Below are 17,030 nucleotides of genomic sequence, written 5' to 3' on the forward strand. Positions count from 1 at the left end.
GACTTCAGTCCATGCCTTGATCTGATACCTGCCTGGAGCTGAGACTCACACCTCTCTTGTGCCCTCAGCTCTATCTTCTGACTGGCCCCAGGCCATGTCCACTCATGGTCCCTTTCTCTGTCGTTGCACTAGTGTTCGGCCAAGAACTTAAAGAATATCTCTGAATTGTTCTACTATGCCCAGAAAGCGGTTCTGCACCCGACAGCCCCCTTGTACGATCCAGAGGAGAAACAGGTAATCGAAGCCATCCCTGAACCCCAGTCAGCCTTGCTCTTCTCCCTCCTAGGCATCCACGCACTTCCCAGTAACCTTCCATATCCTCCCTGTACACCCTCAATCCTCTGGCATGATTGTGAAGCCTCTTGTTCTTAACTGCTGCCTGATTCTCCTTGTGCTCTGCCAGCCGACAGGCGCCGCTCCTCTCAGCAGAGTTAGAGAATTAAGCCTTCCCCCTCTGCTGCTAAACTCGCTGTGTACGCTCTGCCCTCCTCCGCAGGTGCAGTTCATGGGGTGCTAGACAGCTGTTGTAGGGAAGCTGAAGCACACCCTGGGAGTCTCTCACCCAGAAGTGCCTCTTGCGCACATTGAGCCATGCTGCACTGATACAAGAGATCCATCACCAGCCCCAGCAGGGGACAGAGTGATTCGGAGCCCTGAGAAGGCTTCCCCAGGGAAGAGTGTGTGGAAAGCATGGGACTGTATAGTGAGGGGTTTGATGGAGGTATCCAGACTAATGACTGGTTGGGAGAAGGGAAACCCGCCACCTCTGTCCACCTGGTTCCAGTGGTACAAGAACAAGGGGATGTTCAGTGACACTGAAAGGTGGCAAATAGTCTTAATGTTTAGAAAAGGCAATACTTTTTTGTGCAACATATGGCTAGCCAGTGGAACTCTCTGCCACTAGATGTCATTGAGGCCATGAGCATAGGAGGACTCTGAAAAGGACTGGACTTTTATATGGATAACAAGATCATCCACGGTCATGTTAGGGGGTCACACGGAAGGGAGGCATACCTTCATAGTTCAGGGCACAAGCAGCCTCTGACTGACAGGGGTGAGGAAGAAAATTCCCATGTGGGCTGACTATTGTTCACAACTTACCCCTACCTCTGCAGCAGCTCGTACTGGCTATTGTCAGAGCCAGAGTACTGGTTTAGGTGGACCGTTGCCCTGAGCCAGTACAGGAAGCCTCGGAAGGTGGGTTTGTGGGAGGGAGCACGGAGCTGAAGACAACCTCTTTGTGTGCTTTTCACTATGACTCATTATACCCACAGCTGAGACCAACGTGTGCACGAGCACTTACACGGATTTTCAACATCTCAGACCAGGATAACAACCAGATCCTAAGTGATGATGAGCTCAACTACTTCCAGGTACAGACTCCGCAGCGCTTGGATTTCCAGGGGGTCCCTTGTCCGTGGGCTGTGATATCACCATGACCACTGCTACTGTTTCACCAATAGTGTTCCCTACAGCAGCTGCACACATCCCCTCCTGCCTGTTCTCTGCAAAGCCTCTCTGATTCCTACTTTCTTCTAACTCCAGGGTAAAGAGAGAGTCCCTTGCATGGCACATTGAGACCTTTTTGGACTCCTGGTCCTTGATGCCAAAGGGGAGTGCCAGCAGCTAGTGTTCTGGCACACAGAGATCTGTGTATCTGATCATCTGTCTAGAGAAGGGTTTCATGCCCACACACTGTGAGCAGGGCCAAGCAGAGCTGTGGAAGGGATTGCTCTGTGATGTGTGAAGCAGGATACCCCTAGAGAGTAACAAGGAGTTCTGCTGCATTGACTGAGGAGTAGGGACTCATGTAACAGGAATAAGGCAGAGCTGGCAATCCATGAGGTGAGTGGAGTTTGTCTTCCTGTGATTCAGTGGCAGGTTTTGCTTGGAGTCCCAGGGTGTGCATAGGTACTGGTATAGCAAGAGTCTGGCAGCTCTTGGGAAGCGGTCTTCTAGTTGGAGTAGAGAAATAGGAGTAATTAACAGGGGAGGGCTCTGGAGTGGGTTTCAATTCCTTCCCTTCCTTCTGGAGAGCTGGAAAGAGACAGGGCGGCTCTCTGCTGGCAAGGGGCTTTCCTGACCTTGCCCTTGTGTCTCTCGGAGGTAGAAGTCTTGCTTCGGGAATCCCCTGGCCCCCCAGGCCCTGGAAGACGTGAAGACAGTTGTGTGGAAGAACACCACGGATGGGGTGCAGGACAATGGCCTGACGTTAAACGGTAACTGAATCGGGCAGCTATTGTGTTGGTGTCACTGTCTCCTTGCTCCGTTCCGGCCACTCTCCCCTCTGGCACCTGGGAGACAAGCGTTTTGCTGGGCAGAGAAGGACGGACAGTAGATCTTCAGGAGCATGGGCCATGGTTTTGTACCGCGGCCCACACACCATAATGAAAAAGCTCACTGGGCATCTTCTCGGATGAGCTGATGCTTGGCCTAGAGCCCCAGAGCCACCTGATTCAAGGCCCCGCTTTCCCAGAGGAAGGAAGGCTTCTTTAGGGAACGTCCTGTTCTGACTTTGTGCTGAAGCACCTTGCTGGCTGGGCTGAGCGGAGCTTGCCGCTCTATTGCACCATAGCGCTGTCTGCATGGTGAGACCCTGCCTCTCTGCTCACAGGCTTCCTCTTCCTCAATACCCTCTTCATCCAGAGGGGGCGGCACGAGACCACCTGGACCATCCTGCGCCGCTTCGGCTATGCTGATGAGCTGGAGCTGACGGATGACTATCTCTACCCACTGTGCGTACAGGGCTCATCGTCTCCGATGCTGGGGAGGGATTGGCAGGCTGGGGATGGGGTACCCCAGGGAGATTGCTCAGAGCCATCTCGATGAGCCTTCCTTTTCAACCACCATATTCCTTTCTGAGGAGGCTTGGGGTCTCCCTTCTGTCCTAACTGACCGTCTGCAACGATGTGTGGTCTCTGAGCAGTGAGGTTCTCCTTTGCTCCCAGTGGGTCTGGCGTGGCAGGAGCTGGAATCCAACCGGATGACAGCGCACAGCACCCAGTCCAGTTCTCTGGCAAGGGCAGAGTCACGCACAGTGCCCCTGCACTGGCCTGTCTAGGAAGTCGGGATGTGGGGGCGGACAGACCACTAACCCCAATGGCACTGTTGATTCCACTGGTGCTCGCAGAGGGGAACAAATGGGACCTGGACTGTGACTTTCCAGTGAAATCACTAAGGGGCTTTTGAAGTCTGTTCTCTCTCGGCAAAACTGTTTGGAGCAGTAAACTGTCAGCTCAGTATTCAGCTGGATTTTGCAGCTGCCTCCTCTTCTCTGATCCCTGTCATGCCCCCAGACTAACGAGAGGGTTTGTACTGTGAGCTAGAGAATCCTATAGCCAAAGCAGCAGGGCTCGTGGGGGGTATAACAGGGCTCTCACCATTGGAAGGGGAGTTACTGTGACTTAAGCACCATTGTGACATACCGGGGTATAATTCAGGCTAGTGGGAGACTGTGTCATCCCTGCCCTGCAACTTTTGGCGCCTTACAATGTTTTGCTGAAGCAGCTCCCAACTGGGCTGCTCCCAGACAGCCTCCAGAATGCAAGCCATGCCCTGAGTGTCTGTGTATAGCTTCAGCATGCCAGCCACACGTGGGTTACACTCCGGCTCTCACCAGCCTGGGTTATACTGCAGGGTGACCGCAGCACACCCCCAGTCCCAGATTTCTCCAGGAAACGTATGTACAGCCCTCTCCTGGACAGTACACAATATTTTCAGTCCGTTATTTTTTAAAGGGTATCATATGCCAGCTGATTGATTGTCTCAAATAGTTACTCAGACACGTCAGTTTAAACACATTGGATTAGATAAAACAGTAAATCAAGTTTATTAACTACAGGTCGAGATTTAAGTGAGTACAAGTAATGAGGCATAAAAGTGAGAAATGGTTACAAGAAAAATCAAGATAAGACATTTCTTAATACCTGATTTAACAAATGATACCAGATTCAAGCAAAGTTTCTCACAACATGCCCTCTGCAGTCTTACTGACCAAACCCTGTAGGGCAGGACCCATCCTGCAGAGTCCAACGAATGCTTCCTTTGTCGCTCCAGGTGCAGGGAGAGAGAAGAAGGGTCCCTTGTGGGGGTGTTTGTCCCTCCTTTCTCTAGTTTCAGTCCCTCTCTTGAAAAACATTTCCAGCGGGGCACTAGGAGACTGTCTGTGTGGAAGGATGTTCCTCACTGGCTTTTTCTCACCTGTTGGAGCTTTGTTTGTTTTCCATCCTGCGTGATAACTCTGTTCCCTGCTTAAATGCAAATGAAGCAGAGCACGCATTCCTTTGTTGAGGACAGACCTGTTTACCAGCCTCAGTTTGGGTGGGGCTGTGGGGTTTGGAACATGTGTTAAGAACTTCATACAGGGAACTCTTGTAACGTCACATAGTGTTGCCACACTTTTTTTAACAGGACAATATTGACCAGCAAACTGAGTTTTCAGATGATACCTCACAAGACATGCCTTGCGCAAAAATTATTGCACTAGCGTGTAGGGTGTGAAGATGGGTGTATTCTGTCACGGCCATTCTGTCTCTTGCTGAATACTGCACGTGGAGCTTATGGCAGAGCAAAATCAACACAGGAGGGGCTGCAGCAGCATTTCCCCCCGCCCCCCAACTGAGATAAGCATCCCAGGCCCAGGGAAGAATCCTGTATTCCTGTAAGTGAGGTTTCAGAGTAGCAGTTGTGTTAGTCTGTATCTGCAAAAAGAACAGGAGTACTTGTGGCACCTTAGAGACTAACAAATTTATTTCAGCATAAGCTTTTGTGGGCTACAGCCCACCTCATTGTAGCCCACGAAAGCTTATGCTCAAATAAATTTGTTAGTCTCTAAGGTGTCACAAGTACTCCTGTTCTTTTTTCTGTAAATCAGGGGCACCCAAACATAACCAGCTGAGGGCTGCATTAGCAACTTGCCCACAGACTGCGCCCAGTTGCTTTGAAATGGAGCAGATTGCAGCCAGGCCACTGGGATCAAGACGAGGCATAGTCAGCTGGGAGCTAGTCTCTTAAAACCATAGTAGGGCGCCAGGGGCTGCACTCTGGCCTCGCCTGTTGTTGGCGTTTGGGAAGTTGGCTGTTTGGACACCACTGACCCAGGTCTCCTCTGCCTGCCCATTGGAGCTGTGTGCACGTGGTTGGCCTGTTTGACTCTGAGGGTGCATGCTGCCAGTGAGAATTACTGCAACAGGCTCTGTTCAGAGGATCCAGACCATGGGCCAGATCCTCCCTTCTCGTGGAATTGTTTTGTGTTGTCCCCCCGCCATGGGCTTTTGGATGGCGTTGGGCAGCCATAGTGATTCCTGTGCTAGTCACCAGGTTCAATGAAGAGAAGTCTGAGTGGACGTCCCCAGTGGGGGAGTTAGTGTGTCCCTGAGTGCCTGGTTAACAGGTTGCACTGACTTGTTCTCTTTCCCTCCCTGCAGGTTCCGCGTGCCCCAGGGCTGCTCCACGGAGCTCAATCACTTTGGATACCAGTTTCTGCAGCGGATGTTTGAGAAGCACGATAAGGTGAACTGGGCTTTGCAGGGAGTGGGGAGGCAGGTGGCTGTCAGGCTGTCCAATCCCACTGCGAGTACCCTCACAGTCTCGCAGACATGCTTAGCTGACTCTGCGCTCTTGTTCACAGGGGCATCTTTGCAGTTGCTCTTCACGCAGTCCCATCTGCTTATTCTGTTGTCCTTGCATTCTCCTTCCTTGGGGGGGATTGGGGTAAGGCAGCCCAGGGCTGTCCTCTTTCGCACAGAGAAAGCATCTTCGTCGCATGCATGTGACCTCTGGATACAGAGGATATTTTGCAATGCATCGTAGCTAGAAGTTAAACCAGACTCTCTGGAAACTCCAGCTGGTGCAGAGCATGGCAGCCAGCTGTCTGACCAACACAGCTTGTTGAGAGCACACAACCATAACCTATGATAGTGCCCATCCTCGAACAGTGGAAATCTTAGTAACAAAGGGGAAGCTACTAGGAATTGGAGACAAAGCCACCTTGGCAGCTGGCCCACAGCAGTGGAACAATTATAAATGACCACATACCAGACAGCCATCAGGGGAGAGCACAAGGCCCAAAGAGGGGAGAAGGAAGAAAGCAGTTTTTGCTCTTTTCTGGCTCTTTGAAGAGTGAGAGAAGAGCGTGCCACCTCTCTGCAGCTCACCCATCTGGGGCGTGATGCTCCAGTTCCGCAGTGATGTGCGCCGCATAAATACCCAAGCCCCTGTGTGCTCTGAAGCAGGCCAAGCCTCAATTCTGCAGCACTCCAGTGTGGCGAACTGATAACTCTGTGGCAGCTTCCTTTACGTGTTTTAAAAAGGAGGGTTTTCTTGAGTTCAGCCTGAAGGCAAACAGCCCAATCGCTCGTCTCCCCCTTTATTTGGTTATTCAATTCCATGTTACACTGCTCCTGCATTTTCCATTCTCAATGTGTTACTGCATCATAGAAGCTGTCTGGGGCAAAGCTGGCAGCTGAGTGATGGGCAGTTAGAGCTTTTGGCCCCTGAGAAAGTGAGGAAGGAAGTTGGGGATTGTAGGGTAAGCACATGGGCTGGGTGTTTCTGCTAAAATAATCAGCAGTGAAACAGCTGTTGACACTGAAGTTACCATCTCTAGGCTTCAGGGTTCGCACTCTCGTGAAGAATGATGTCCGTTTCACACTGGATAGATGTCAGTTTCAGGCGGATTCAGGCTTTCTGCAGACTCAAGAAGACAACTTTGCATTGTTTACAGGTGGCTCCTGTTGTGGAGGGTCTCTCTGCAGCTCTAAGGATTAGAAATATTTTTTTCAACGAAAGCTGATCAGGAGCAAAATTCTGCAGCAGCAAGTGATTTCTTCGCCCGGGTGTGCTGTTACCGAATCACATAGTCTATGGGGCTCCGGCTGTGCCCGGATAAATACATCACTTCAGCATAATTAGCCAGCATGTGGGCATGTATAGCTGTGCACAAGAGTGTATCCATAATGCTCTGGGTCTCCAGGTGGCTCCCGCTTCAAGCATCAACTCTCCCTTTGTGTTCCCAGGACAGAGACGGAGCCCTCTCACCTGTAGAACTACAGAGCTTCTTCAATGTCTTCCCCTATGTGCCCTGGGGACCTGAACTCTACAACACGGTATGCACCACTGATAAAGGCCTGCTTTCACTGCATGGATTCCTCTGCCAATGGACGTAAGCGCAGTCCCTCTCCATCCCCCTTACTCCAGTTCACTTAGCACATCCCTGGCTCCATCAGGGTTCTCTGTAACTGGCAGGGTTCTCTTTGCTTGGATCCCCCAGGCTGGTATCCTATCTGGATGTCCATCACTGCCTAGAGTACTTGGGTTACTTGGGCTACCCCGTCTTCTCTGAGCACAACTCTCAGACACAGGCAATCACAGGTACGTCATCCCTCCAGTGTCTCCAGCATTGCCTCTGCTATCCTTGGACCCTTGGTGCCCACCTTCCTAGTGCTAACACAGGGTTCTCTGCATCCCCTACTCCAGTTACCCGGGAGAAGAGAATCGACCTGGAGAAGGGTCAGACCCAGAGGAATGTCTTCCTCTGTAAAGTGATTGGCCCCAGGGGCACGGGCAAATCTGCGTTTCTGCAGGCCTTCCTCGGGAGGAACCTGGCTGTGAGTATGCATGCTTTCCTGCCCCCAAAACCCCTTATCTCTCACCTGGAAGCTTGAAAAGATGAGGCCTTCAAACTCCTTCTGTGTCGCTGTGCATATGTAAAGCAGTCCCGGGCATGTACTGACTAAGGGCTGGGAGCCCAATGCCTGGAGTATCAGTGAGGAGACCTATTAATTCATCTCCTTCATCCCTCTGGCCCAGTGCAGGATTGTTCCCTACAGCACATTCCCTCATACTTTATTCTGACTAGTTTGAATGTCCCAAACAGTGAGGCCCAGTTCCTGTGGGCAGACTGTTCCACCTGAGATCTGGTAGATCTCACTGACGGTGTTTTCCCCTGATATTCAGCCTAAGTTTTCCTTCGTTTCCTGGAGCAGAGCAGCAGGGTCCTTCCTCACACTGCTTCCCGCACTAGGAGGCCCTCTCTGCTCTGGGGTTTTGGGGGAATCGCCCGTTCCCTGGGATGAATGGATGAGGAAGCATCTAGTCTTCATAGCTGCTTACTCAATAAGTCTGTATCCTCTCTGGTTCAGAGGGCAGCTTGCTGTGAATGGCTTTGTTCATGTGCCAGAAGCACAGTGAGCTGGAGCCGCTCCCCTGTAATAGTTTTGCCTCCAGTAACAGGTTGCTGTAGCGCTTGGGGACTCTTTGGGACAATGTTCACAGGCACCAATCCATGGTAAACGTTCTCTCTTCCTCATGGCTGTACTGCTGATGTCCCCTTCCTTGCAGGCACACAGGGAGTCCCCGGGAGAGCTGTCCTTCTATGCAATCAACACTGTCCAAGTCAGTGGCCAGGAAAAGTATTTAATAGTAAGTCCCATGGAGCAGGAGACTGGGGAAGCTCTCGAGGATGGACTAGCCACTTCCTTGGCCATGCGGAGAGCAGAAAGGCTTCATGGGGATCTTAGAGATGTCTCAATGGAAATGGTCATGAGGAGGATGCAAGCAGCATTTAAGACCTCTCCAATATGCAACCCCTGGTCTTAAGAGTCCATTCTGAAGTATCCTCATGGTTTCCAGTGCTGTTTGCTTTGTTCTGTAGTTAAAGATCTATTTCTGCTAGGCAACCACTTTTGGGTGCTCTCTAGAGATGTGGCATATGCACCACCTACAAAGGCATGGAGAAGGTAGTGACTCATCATGGGTCATAGAGCAGGTCGCTGCAGTCCTGACTCCCAGCCCTCTGCTGTAGCAACTAGATCACAGCAGCCTTTGGGGCTTCTGCTTCAGCGGCTGCCCTGACATGCTGTTCCTGCGACAGCCTTGGGTTGGCATGACCTGTGCGTTGGTGGGAGAAGTGCCACAGTCTCCAGACGCCATGTGATCTTCTGGCTTCATGTCTTGGCTATCTTCTCTTGGGCCACTTTCCTTTTCTTTCCTCTGCTCCAGTTGTATGAGATTGATGTGGACACGGAGTTCATGAAGGCATCGGACGCAGCGTGCGATGTCGCCTGCTTAATGTACAACGTGAATGATCCCAAATCTTTCAACTATTGCGCCTGTATTTATAAGGTAAGCATCATGTCCTCCCCTGAGCAGCAGCCGCAGTCCCTTGGAAGGAAATCCGCGTCCTAATGGGAGGGGCAGGCTGTACCGTACCGAGGATTCCTGCTTGCGCTGTCCCATCTGTTAGTGCTAGCACCGTGACAGCAAAGCGCTACCAGTTCTGCCAGGGATCCTGCAGGTGAGCCCCCCTCACAACAGAACTCACTTGCTGTTCTGCAAGGTGACCTTCCCGACACAGGGGCCACCCCTGCCACATCCCAGCTTTGGATTCTGCTGCTCCCTTTCCCCTCGATGTTTAGTGGGTGATGACCACTTCCCTTTATCTCCCTCTCGTGACCTTTGTGTCTCCTACACAGCAACACTACATGGATGGACAAATTCCCTGCATCTTCGTCGCCTCCAAGTCAGACCTGCCAGAAACGACTCAGCAGCATGGACTCTCGCCTGCTGAGTTCTGTTACAAGCATCGCCTGCCGCCACCATTCTACTTCACCTGCAACAGCCCTGGCCTGCCCAGCACCACCATCTATACCAAACTGGCCACGGCAGCTGCCTTCCCGTCAGTACTCTTTCTGAACCACTAGAGTGCACTCTTCTAGGCATACGGCCTGACCGTGGGCAGGCAGAATGCATGTGAGACTGAGGGGTGTATGTTAACACAGCCTGCAAATGTTACCAGCTCAGGCCCATGTTATGGCACTTAGGTGATGGTGAACAGGATCCCTTTTAAGCCAAAAGCACTTTAAATACATCCGTTTATTTTTATTTTATGGCTTATTGCTGTCAGATCTGAGCTCCTCACCCATTCCTAGCATGCCTGGGAGGTAGGGAAGTATTTCTGTCCTCATCTTACTGAGGCATAGCGTGGTATGCCTGAGAGCACTTTCAGGAAGTCAGTGGCAGAGCCCAGAAAAGATCCCGGATCTGCCTTAGCCACAGGATCAGCCTTCCTGTCCTTTAGTGTGAGTAGGGTCTGCAGAGAGAGTCTGTAAAAACAGCACCTTCGCTCCCACTGGCCTGGGAGCAAAGTTTATTTTTAAAAACTGAAATAAGTGTGTAGCCCTGCACAGCCAGCTCAGCTGTGGGGGAGAGAGCTGGATTCCATTCCAGCCCATGCACCGCCAAAAGAATTGTCAACTACGGTCCCATTGCAGGATCTTTATTGTTGATGCATGAGTTGGAAAGAGCCCAGCGAGAATTTCTAGACCCAGGCGAATCGGTCTTGTATTTTCCCCCTAAACTGATCAGATTTATACCGAGATCAGTAAAATGGAGCCCCATGAGGCCATTTGTACAGAGTTGCTTTCTGGAGTAGAAATGGGTCGCCCAGTCGAGCAGATTTAGGCTCAATATTTAGGTTTGGCAAAAGAAAATAACTAGAAAAGTTCCTGGATAGAACATTGCCTGCAGTAAGAGCATTGTTTTAGTAGAGGGAAGCTAGAAAATGAAGCTGACCTGTCTAGTTAGGTGCAGGGAGAAAGCTCATACTGGGAGTAAATTAGATTGTTGATACTAAAAGAACGATAAGCAGATATGAGATGTTTTCGTTGGTCTCCATTCAGTAAACATTTTTTCTTTTAGCGCTGCTGCTTTTTTCTCCACAATATTAAAATTTAAATATTCCTAACATATCTAGGAAATTCAGTATAAGTAAATAACATGCATCATGGAGGCCCTGGGCTTGGCTGTTCTTTGATTCAGCAGTGTATGAATAATGGATTTTTCTCTCCTTCTTGGGGATGTGCCTGGATTATATAGAATTGGATGATGCAGGCTTGCTCAAGAAGCTGACTCGCATGGGGAGGCTTGGTCCAGTTCTGCTTAACATCCTCGCAACTGCACTGTAATGCACTCCAGACAGGCAGGCTCCACCGACCTGTCCTGTGGGCAACTACTGGCCTTGATCCTCCAGGGCATGGAGTCCCCCACTTTGAAAATATTTCAGTCTGAGAGGATCCCCCCCACCCTCTAAAAAAATAAAAAGGGGTTAGCAAATTACTGTACATATAGGCTTACCATATTTCAAGTTCCCAAATAGAGGCCACGGGGAAGGTGGGTACAGCAGCTGCCATGCTCAGGCCGTGAGCAACATAGGAGAAGTAAGGTAGCAATACTATACCATGCCACCCTTCGGATCAAAACAGAGGTCATGCCCAGGAAAATCCCAATGTATGGTAACCCTAAATTAAGGGTTAACTGTTTAAGCATTTGGAATGAAATGCAAAGGATCTAAAGATTATTGTAATGTTTTCTGTGATCTCACAACCCTCCTACAGTTGTCTTTTGGGTTGGGACCCCCAGTTTGAGAAACGCTGTTCTAGGGCTTGCCAGTAACTGCCACGTCTCAGCAGCCCTTAGTGGGTTTGATGTATTTTGATCTCAGCGTTGAAAGGTGTAAATGCAGCTTGGCCTAGAAAGGAAGAGGTATAACTCCTGGTTCGTACCAGTTATTTTGATGATGATGTGCTATTTATACCCTTGCTAAGAAGAAAGCATGTCGGTAAAGCCTGTTTCCATCCCACCCATTCATAACTACACTCAGAAGGGCAAAGGAATGGCTTCATTCCATTGTAATTTGATCTGATGAACTACCAAGGGATCAGTGCACAGATGATGGCAAGGACCAACCTTACAATGCCTCCTTTGGTCCTCCATATCCCTTCTCCTCTTTTCTCCCTAGAGACAGTGAAAGATTTTCAGATTGCAAAATTTCGAGACAATTCTCGGGTTCCCCTTTTGGAGCCAGCTATAGAGCTGGGCACATTTTTTTCTTTAAATTTTGAATTTTCCAAATTAAGAAAAAAAGGTGGGGGGATTGTCCTCCGCACCCACCTCCGTTCTGCTGCTGCTTTACAGGTTCTCTGCTCTACTCAAGGGGTGAGGCTAGCTCCACCGTCCTCTGGGGAAGTGCTGGCCCTTTGTTGTCAGCTGCGGACTGAAAGGAGCTAGGTCTGGGGCTCTCTGTACATGCACTTTTTGCAGGTATGGCATTGTCATGCCAGTGCAGAGCACTTATTCCAGCACTACTGCTCTGTAAGCTGAGGGCTGGCCACAGGAATCTATCACATGGCCAAGTGCATCCTGTCCTCTTCGGCTGACAGTTTCTAGTGTCTGTGTGGTTGTACGACCTCGTCTGTGCAGTTCACTGAATGGCTTCTTGTTTGTTTCTTTGCAGTCACCTGAACGACACTGACCTGGGAGCTGCTTCCTTCTGGCTCAGGGTAGCCTTGGGAGCCAGTATCACGGCTGTGGTGGGATTTGCACTTTACAAAGCACTGGCAAAGAGCAAATAAGGAAGAAGAGAACTGACCTTTCCCCCCCCTCCCTTTCCCAATGCTTACCTAAGACAGACACCAGCTTCCTTCTCCTACTATAATGCACCCAGGTAGGCAGGATCAAACTGGCCCTGCCTGGACCCCCACAAGGAAATTCCTTCCTCCCCCAAACCTAATTACAGCACCAGCAAAGCAGACCCACAAACAGGATCCTCCAGACCTAATGACACCAACCAGCATGATCAAGAATGTCGTCTACACTTCTAACGTACCCATCACTAGGGGTTTGACTCCGAACGCCCCATTGCTCAACGTTAGCCTCAGTCCACTCTGCCGTGGGAATGTCATGGTCTCCACTTGTCGTGTCTGAGCATCTGCAAAGCCTGGAATCCAGTCTCCCGGGAGCAATGAGGGGGTCACCTGTGTCTCTTTTAATATTGTTTTTAACACCATCTCAGACTTGAAACAAACGACGTGCCCTGGGAAAGCTGTACATATCTTTCAGACCGGGGCGGCAGCGATCACGCCTGTCCAGTCTTTTATTCCCAGGGAAGGTATCATTTTATATCATAGTGTGGTTCACGGGGACTTTCTGGAGCCCGCAGGGACTCTGCAAGCACCAGAGTTGGTGCCAACTTGTGTTTTCTCTCCTCTGGGGTGGAGATGTGCAATGAGCTCGCGGCCCTGTCCCTATAGCACAAGGTCTATCAGGAAACAATGGACAAACTGGGACTTAGGAAGCCTAGGCTACCTAAAAGAATGTATTGTAAAAGGTGCCACACAGAGGGGGATTTACCCATCGTGCTCCTTGCCATCTAGTAGCCATCTAATGTCTCCTGGTGTTTATTGGCATATCCTTGTGTTGACTGCTGGCCAAACCCTATTGTGAGCAGTTGTCCTGAATACCTCCTTACCTTAGAGGCATTGTGACTCTCCAAGCTGCCGGAGTTTAGCATAGCTACACTTCTGGAAGCATTGTCACTTACAAGGTATTCCAGGGACCCTTCTGCCCTTTCCACATGTCCAGGGATGCCATCCGGTTCAAGTTAATATCGGAAGCCTTTACGATGGTCACCAACAACCCCCTTAGATTAGTAAAAGGGAGCCTTTGAAAACCTCATCTACTACTTAAATATTCCTGAACTTCACTTGGCTTTGGGCAATGGAAATTGTTTAGTTACTTTCCCTTTCTGGCTTTCCTGCACTAGCTCAAGGCTGCCATTTTGGGATTGCAAACACTGCAGGGGTAGAGTGGTTTGGATTGGAACCTGCCTGCCTGTTTTCTGTGACTTTTACATTCAATGTCATGAAATGGCTTTTTAATAGTAGGCTTTTTCAGATGTTTTTTTAAATTTCCATTTGGGTCTAACCTACCGGTGTCCCTGTAAAAGACCCTGCATTGTGACATCACTCCAGTGTCAGCCAAAGGCAGTCACTAGAAAATGATATCCAGGTGCTCACCGCCTGCCTGCTCAGCCAAGCTTCCTAGCAGCTGCTTTTGTTGTATCTATTCCAACCAGTCCCACCATGCACAGGTATGGGGGATTGCTGCCTGGCAGATCCTTCACCCGCTTGTCCCATGCCGCCCTTCACAAGACCCTTTCCCCCTTTCCTACCCCATCTCGCTTGGGTCACCAGTATTAATAGGCATCATGGGAGGTGTGTTAACCTGGCAAGGATGGCGTGTTTGGCAGCGTGGTATACCGGCTGATTAAGCAAAGGACTGATGTGCCTGAATTCGCCGTTAGACGTGTGGGGTTGGTATTCTACCTGCACAGTGTCAAACCAATATTGTAATGTTCCTGTGTCAGCCGCAGTCCCTGATGGAATTTGTGCCGTTGCTGCGGATGCTCAGTGACTGGGTATTGTGCAGCTAAGTAGCCAATGTCCGTACTGCATGGCCATGGTCTGAGCAGGGCTCTCCAGCGGCACACAATACTTTGTATACGTAGCTTTCACTGTTGAGTCTCCTGGAAGTTCCTTGAACTGGAAGTTTTGCTTTCTCTGACACCCTGGCTTTTTCTGATCCAAAGTGGTTAACTGGCAGATGCAGGGGCTGCCAGCCCCTTGCTCCTTCTCTGGTACAGACACCAGCTCCCATTTCATTGGCCCAGCACAAAGCCCCAGTGGGACTAGCTGAAGACCATCCCAGGGGTAAGGACCGTCTTCTCCACCAGCCAGTCCAGGCCTGTCTCTGCTTTCCTCACCTCCCGTCTGCATAAAGTTTCCGCTCTGTTTATGACTTTTGCTGGAGAGCTGGAGAAAAACAAAGTGTTGATTCGGGAAATGCCGCGAGCACTTCAGCCTTTGGCGCGCACTCAGGGCAGGCTTGTGTACAGTATCCTTGTGGGATGACCTGACGGAAGATGTACCTGTTTCCTGTATGCTTGTCTATAGTTTAAACTAGTTTCGGGCTGAAGGCTGGGCTCGTAGCAGGAGCGTGCGTTTGAATCCTTTTGTGTAGGGGGTCCTCTGGTGACTGAGTACAACGTCTTCCTCCTTAACTGGCGTGCTGGGGTGGGGATTGGGCTGGCTCCCCAGTCTGGGGGCAGTGCATCTCAGACTTCTCAGGCTGGGCCTGCTCCAGTGGCCTTCTGAAGGAGCTCAGCACGGCCCCCATCCTCTCTGATTCTTGGTGGTGGGTAACGTGTGTGCTTGTCAGAGGGGCTCCTGCTGCGGAGCCTGTCTCTCCGAGCTGAGGCAGAGAAGGGTGGGGTGGGGGGATTTTGAACTTGTGGCATTGGCTTTGCGGTGTGGAGCCTGTGGCTGTGGGTCTAAGTCTCCTCGTCAGGGGGTGGAGGAAGAGCACCTACCGGCTGCCAGAAGCTGACAGACACACCTGTTGCACAGATCAGTGAGTGGCCGTGCTTGCATGGCTCTGCAGCACAGAGCTGACTGGCAGTGAGTGCCCTCCCTCAGGCCATGGGGCATTGGCTAAATCAAGGCAAAGGGCTCCAGAGCATTTCTGTTTTTAACCGAGCCACGTTCCCCTTTTTCAGTGAACTTTGAGTGTTCACATGGTGCACAGCCTTTGCCAGAGGGCCCTCCTGTCGTGCTCCAGGCTGCCCCACGACAGCAGGGAGCAGAATTCAGCTAGCAGTGCCCAGCTGCCTCTGTCCTTGGGGCTTGCTGCGGCTGAGAGGAGCTGGCTCTTTGTGAGTGTCCGTGTGAGATGCCGTCAGCCCACTGGTGGCCTGGGTTTGAGCTTTTTCTACGAGTCACTCTCATGACAGCTGCCGTCCTGGTTGAAATGGAGGGCACAGTTCTGTGGCTTTTCCCCCCCCTTGTTCCCTCGCCCACCTGTCATTGCTGGTGGGAGTAATGTTGATTCCATCATACAGTGGAATCTGCACAATCTTCTGGCTGGAGTATTTTTTGGGCCCCCAGAAGCCATGTTGGCTGTGCTGGGGGGGCCGGGTCCGCTTCAAGTTTCCCATTTCACTGGCTGTTCCCCAGTCCTGGTTTGCATCTGTTAAGTCTGTGATGGCCTGCTGTCACAGCCAAGACCCAAATGTGGCATCTTCTATATGAAAAACACTGTAATGAAGTGCAGAGGCCGGAAGGCGGTCTGCTCTTGACATTGTTCCAGTGACAGTCCGGATCCTATAAAGCCATATGATTTTATCAGATAAATTCTGTAAAAAAAATACATTTTTATGCACCTTCTGGCTGCAAATTCCTTGTCTGCTTTTCTTATTGGCGGGGTGGGAGAGGGTGAGTCCTCCTCTGAAGTGTTTCATGCAGATGAAACCACCTTGATCTTCTGCTTGGTGTATCAGCCAGGAGCGTACCTGGTCTTGTGTCTTAGTAGCGAGTGTCTGTCATATGGTTACATGCTGTTCCCTAGCCAAAGGGCCCTTCTTTCCTATGTTAGCAGCTTGGCAAATACTAAAGGTTATTTCAGGTGCTGGGGGAAGATCCGAGCCATTGTTAGAGGAAAAGGCAAAGGTGGCAAATCCCATAGGTAGGAATCTCACCCATTCCTGGACACAGCCTCTCCTCTGCTCAACCCAAGCCTGAGGCACCGAATGAGGCTGCTGGGAGCTTAGAAAACAGCTACCACCGCAGCATGGGGAAAGAAAGAGCCACCATGACTGTGTGCGCCAAGGGGCAGCAGGAAAGTTCACACCTCTTTGCACCTGAGTCACTGCAGCTGCTACAGGGAAGAGCTGGACAAGATCAACATTCTATGCCCCAGAGGGCCTGGAAAGTAAAGGGGATTAGCATGGCCCTGCAGATCTCTGGAGGGCAGGGGAAGGCAGGCTGTCCAGCTCCAAGCTCTAAAAATCCTGAGACTGCCGTAAAAGTGAGGCGATGTAGCCAATGTTAAATCACTGTTTATTTTTGGTTGCCATTAGGATGTTTAGGAGGTCACATTTTCAAGCTTTCCTCTGCAGCCATGAGAGCTAGAAACTTACTTTAAAACTAAAGCTGAGCCCCTCGTGATCACATGATTCCAGGAGCTGGCACATTAGGAAACACACCAAGCAACAGGGAAGTTGGCGACAGTGGGAAGGGGAGCTTAAAGGAGTGCCACTGAGGAAGGAAGGAGTTTGATCTTTCTACAGCACTCTGGGTTTGCAGGATATAGGCTGAACAGGGGGCCGATACTTGGTTATCCCCAGGAGCACACGATGA

General features: G+C 50.7%; 1 protein-coding gene across 4 annotated transcripts in view; it reads left to right on the forward strand.

Moving 5' to 3' along the window:
* Positions 1-16,023, forward strand: part of RHOT2 (ras homolog family member T2) — a 30,360-nt gene extending 14,337 nt beyond the window's left edge. Inside the window, exons 8-19 of one of the 4 annotated variants that reach the window (XM_074965579.1) lie at positions 133-234; positions 1,275-1,373; positions 2,111-2,219; positions 2,615-2,735; positions 5,427-5,511; positions 7,017-7,162; positions 7,271-7,371; positions 7,477-7,607; positions 8,341-8,421; positions 9,001-9,123; positions 9,474-9,676; positions 12,293-16,017. In XM_074965579.1, the coding sequence (XP_074821680.1) occupies positions 133-234; positions 1,275-1,373; positions 2,111-2,219; positions 2,615-2,735; positions 5,427-5,511; positions 7,017-7,162; positions 7,271-7,371; positions 7,477-7,607; positions 8,341-8,421; positions 9,001-9,123; positions 9,474-9,676; positions 12,293-12,410 (1,419 nt within the window). In that variant the 3' untranslated portion in view covers positions 12,411-16,017. Of the gene's footprint in view, positions 1-132; positions 235-1,274; positions 1,374-2,110; positions 2,220-2,614; positions 2,736-5,426; positions 5,512-7,016; positions 7,163-7,270; positions 7,372-7,476; positions 7,608-8,340; positions 8,422-9,000; positions 9,124-9,473; positions 9,677-12,292 lie in introns of all 4 variants that reach the window. The other 3 variants (XM_074965578.1, XM_074965577.1, XM_074965580.1) reach the window with 3 other exon arrangements.
* Positions 16,024-17,030: the final 1,007 nt, after the last annotated feature.

Source organism: Natator depressus, chromosome 10 (assembly GCF_965152275.1).
Source record: "Natator depressus isolate rNatDep1 chromosome 10, rNatDep2.hap1, whole genome shotgun sequence".
Lineage (NCBI taxonomy): Eukaryota > Metazoa > Chordata > Testudines > Cheloniidae > Natator > Natator depressus.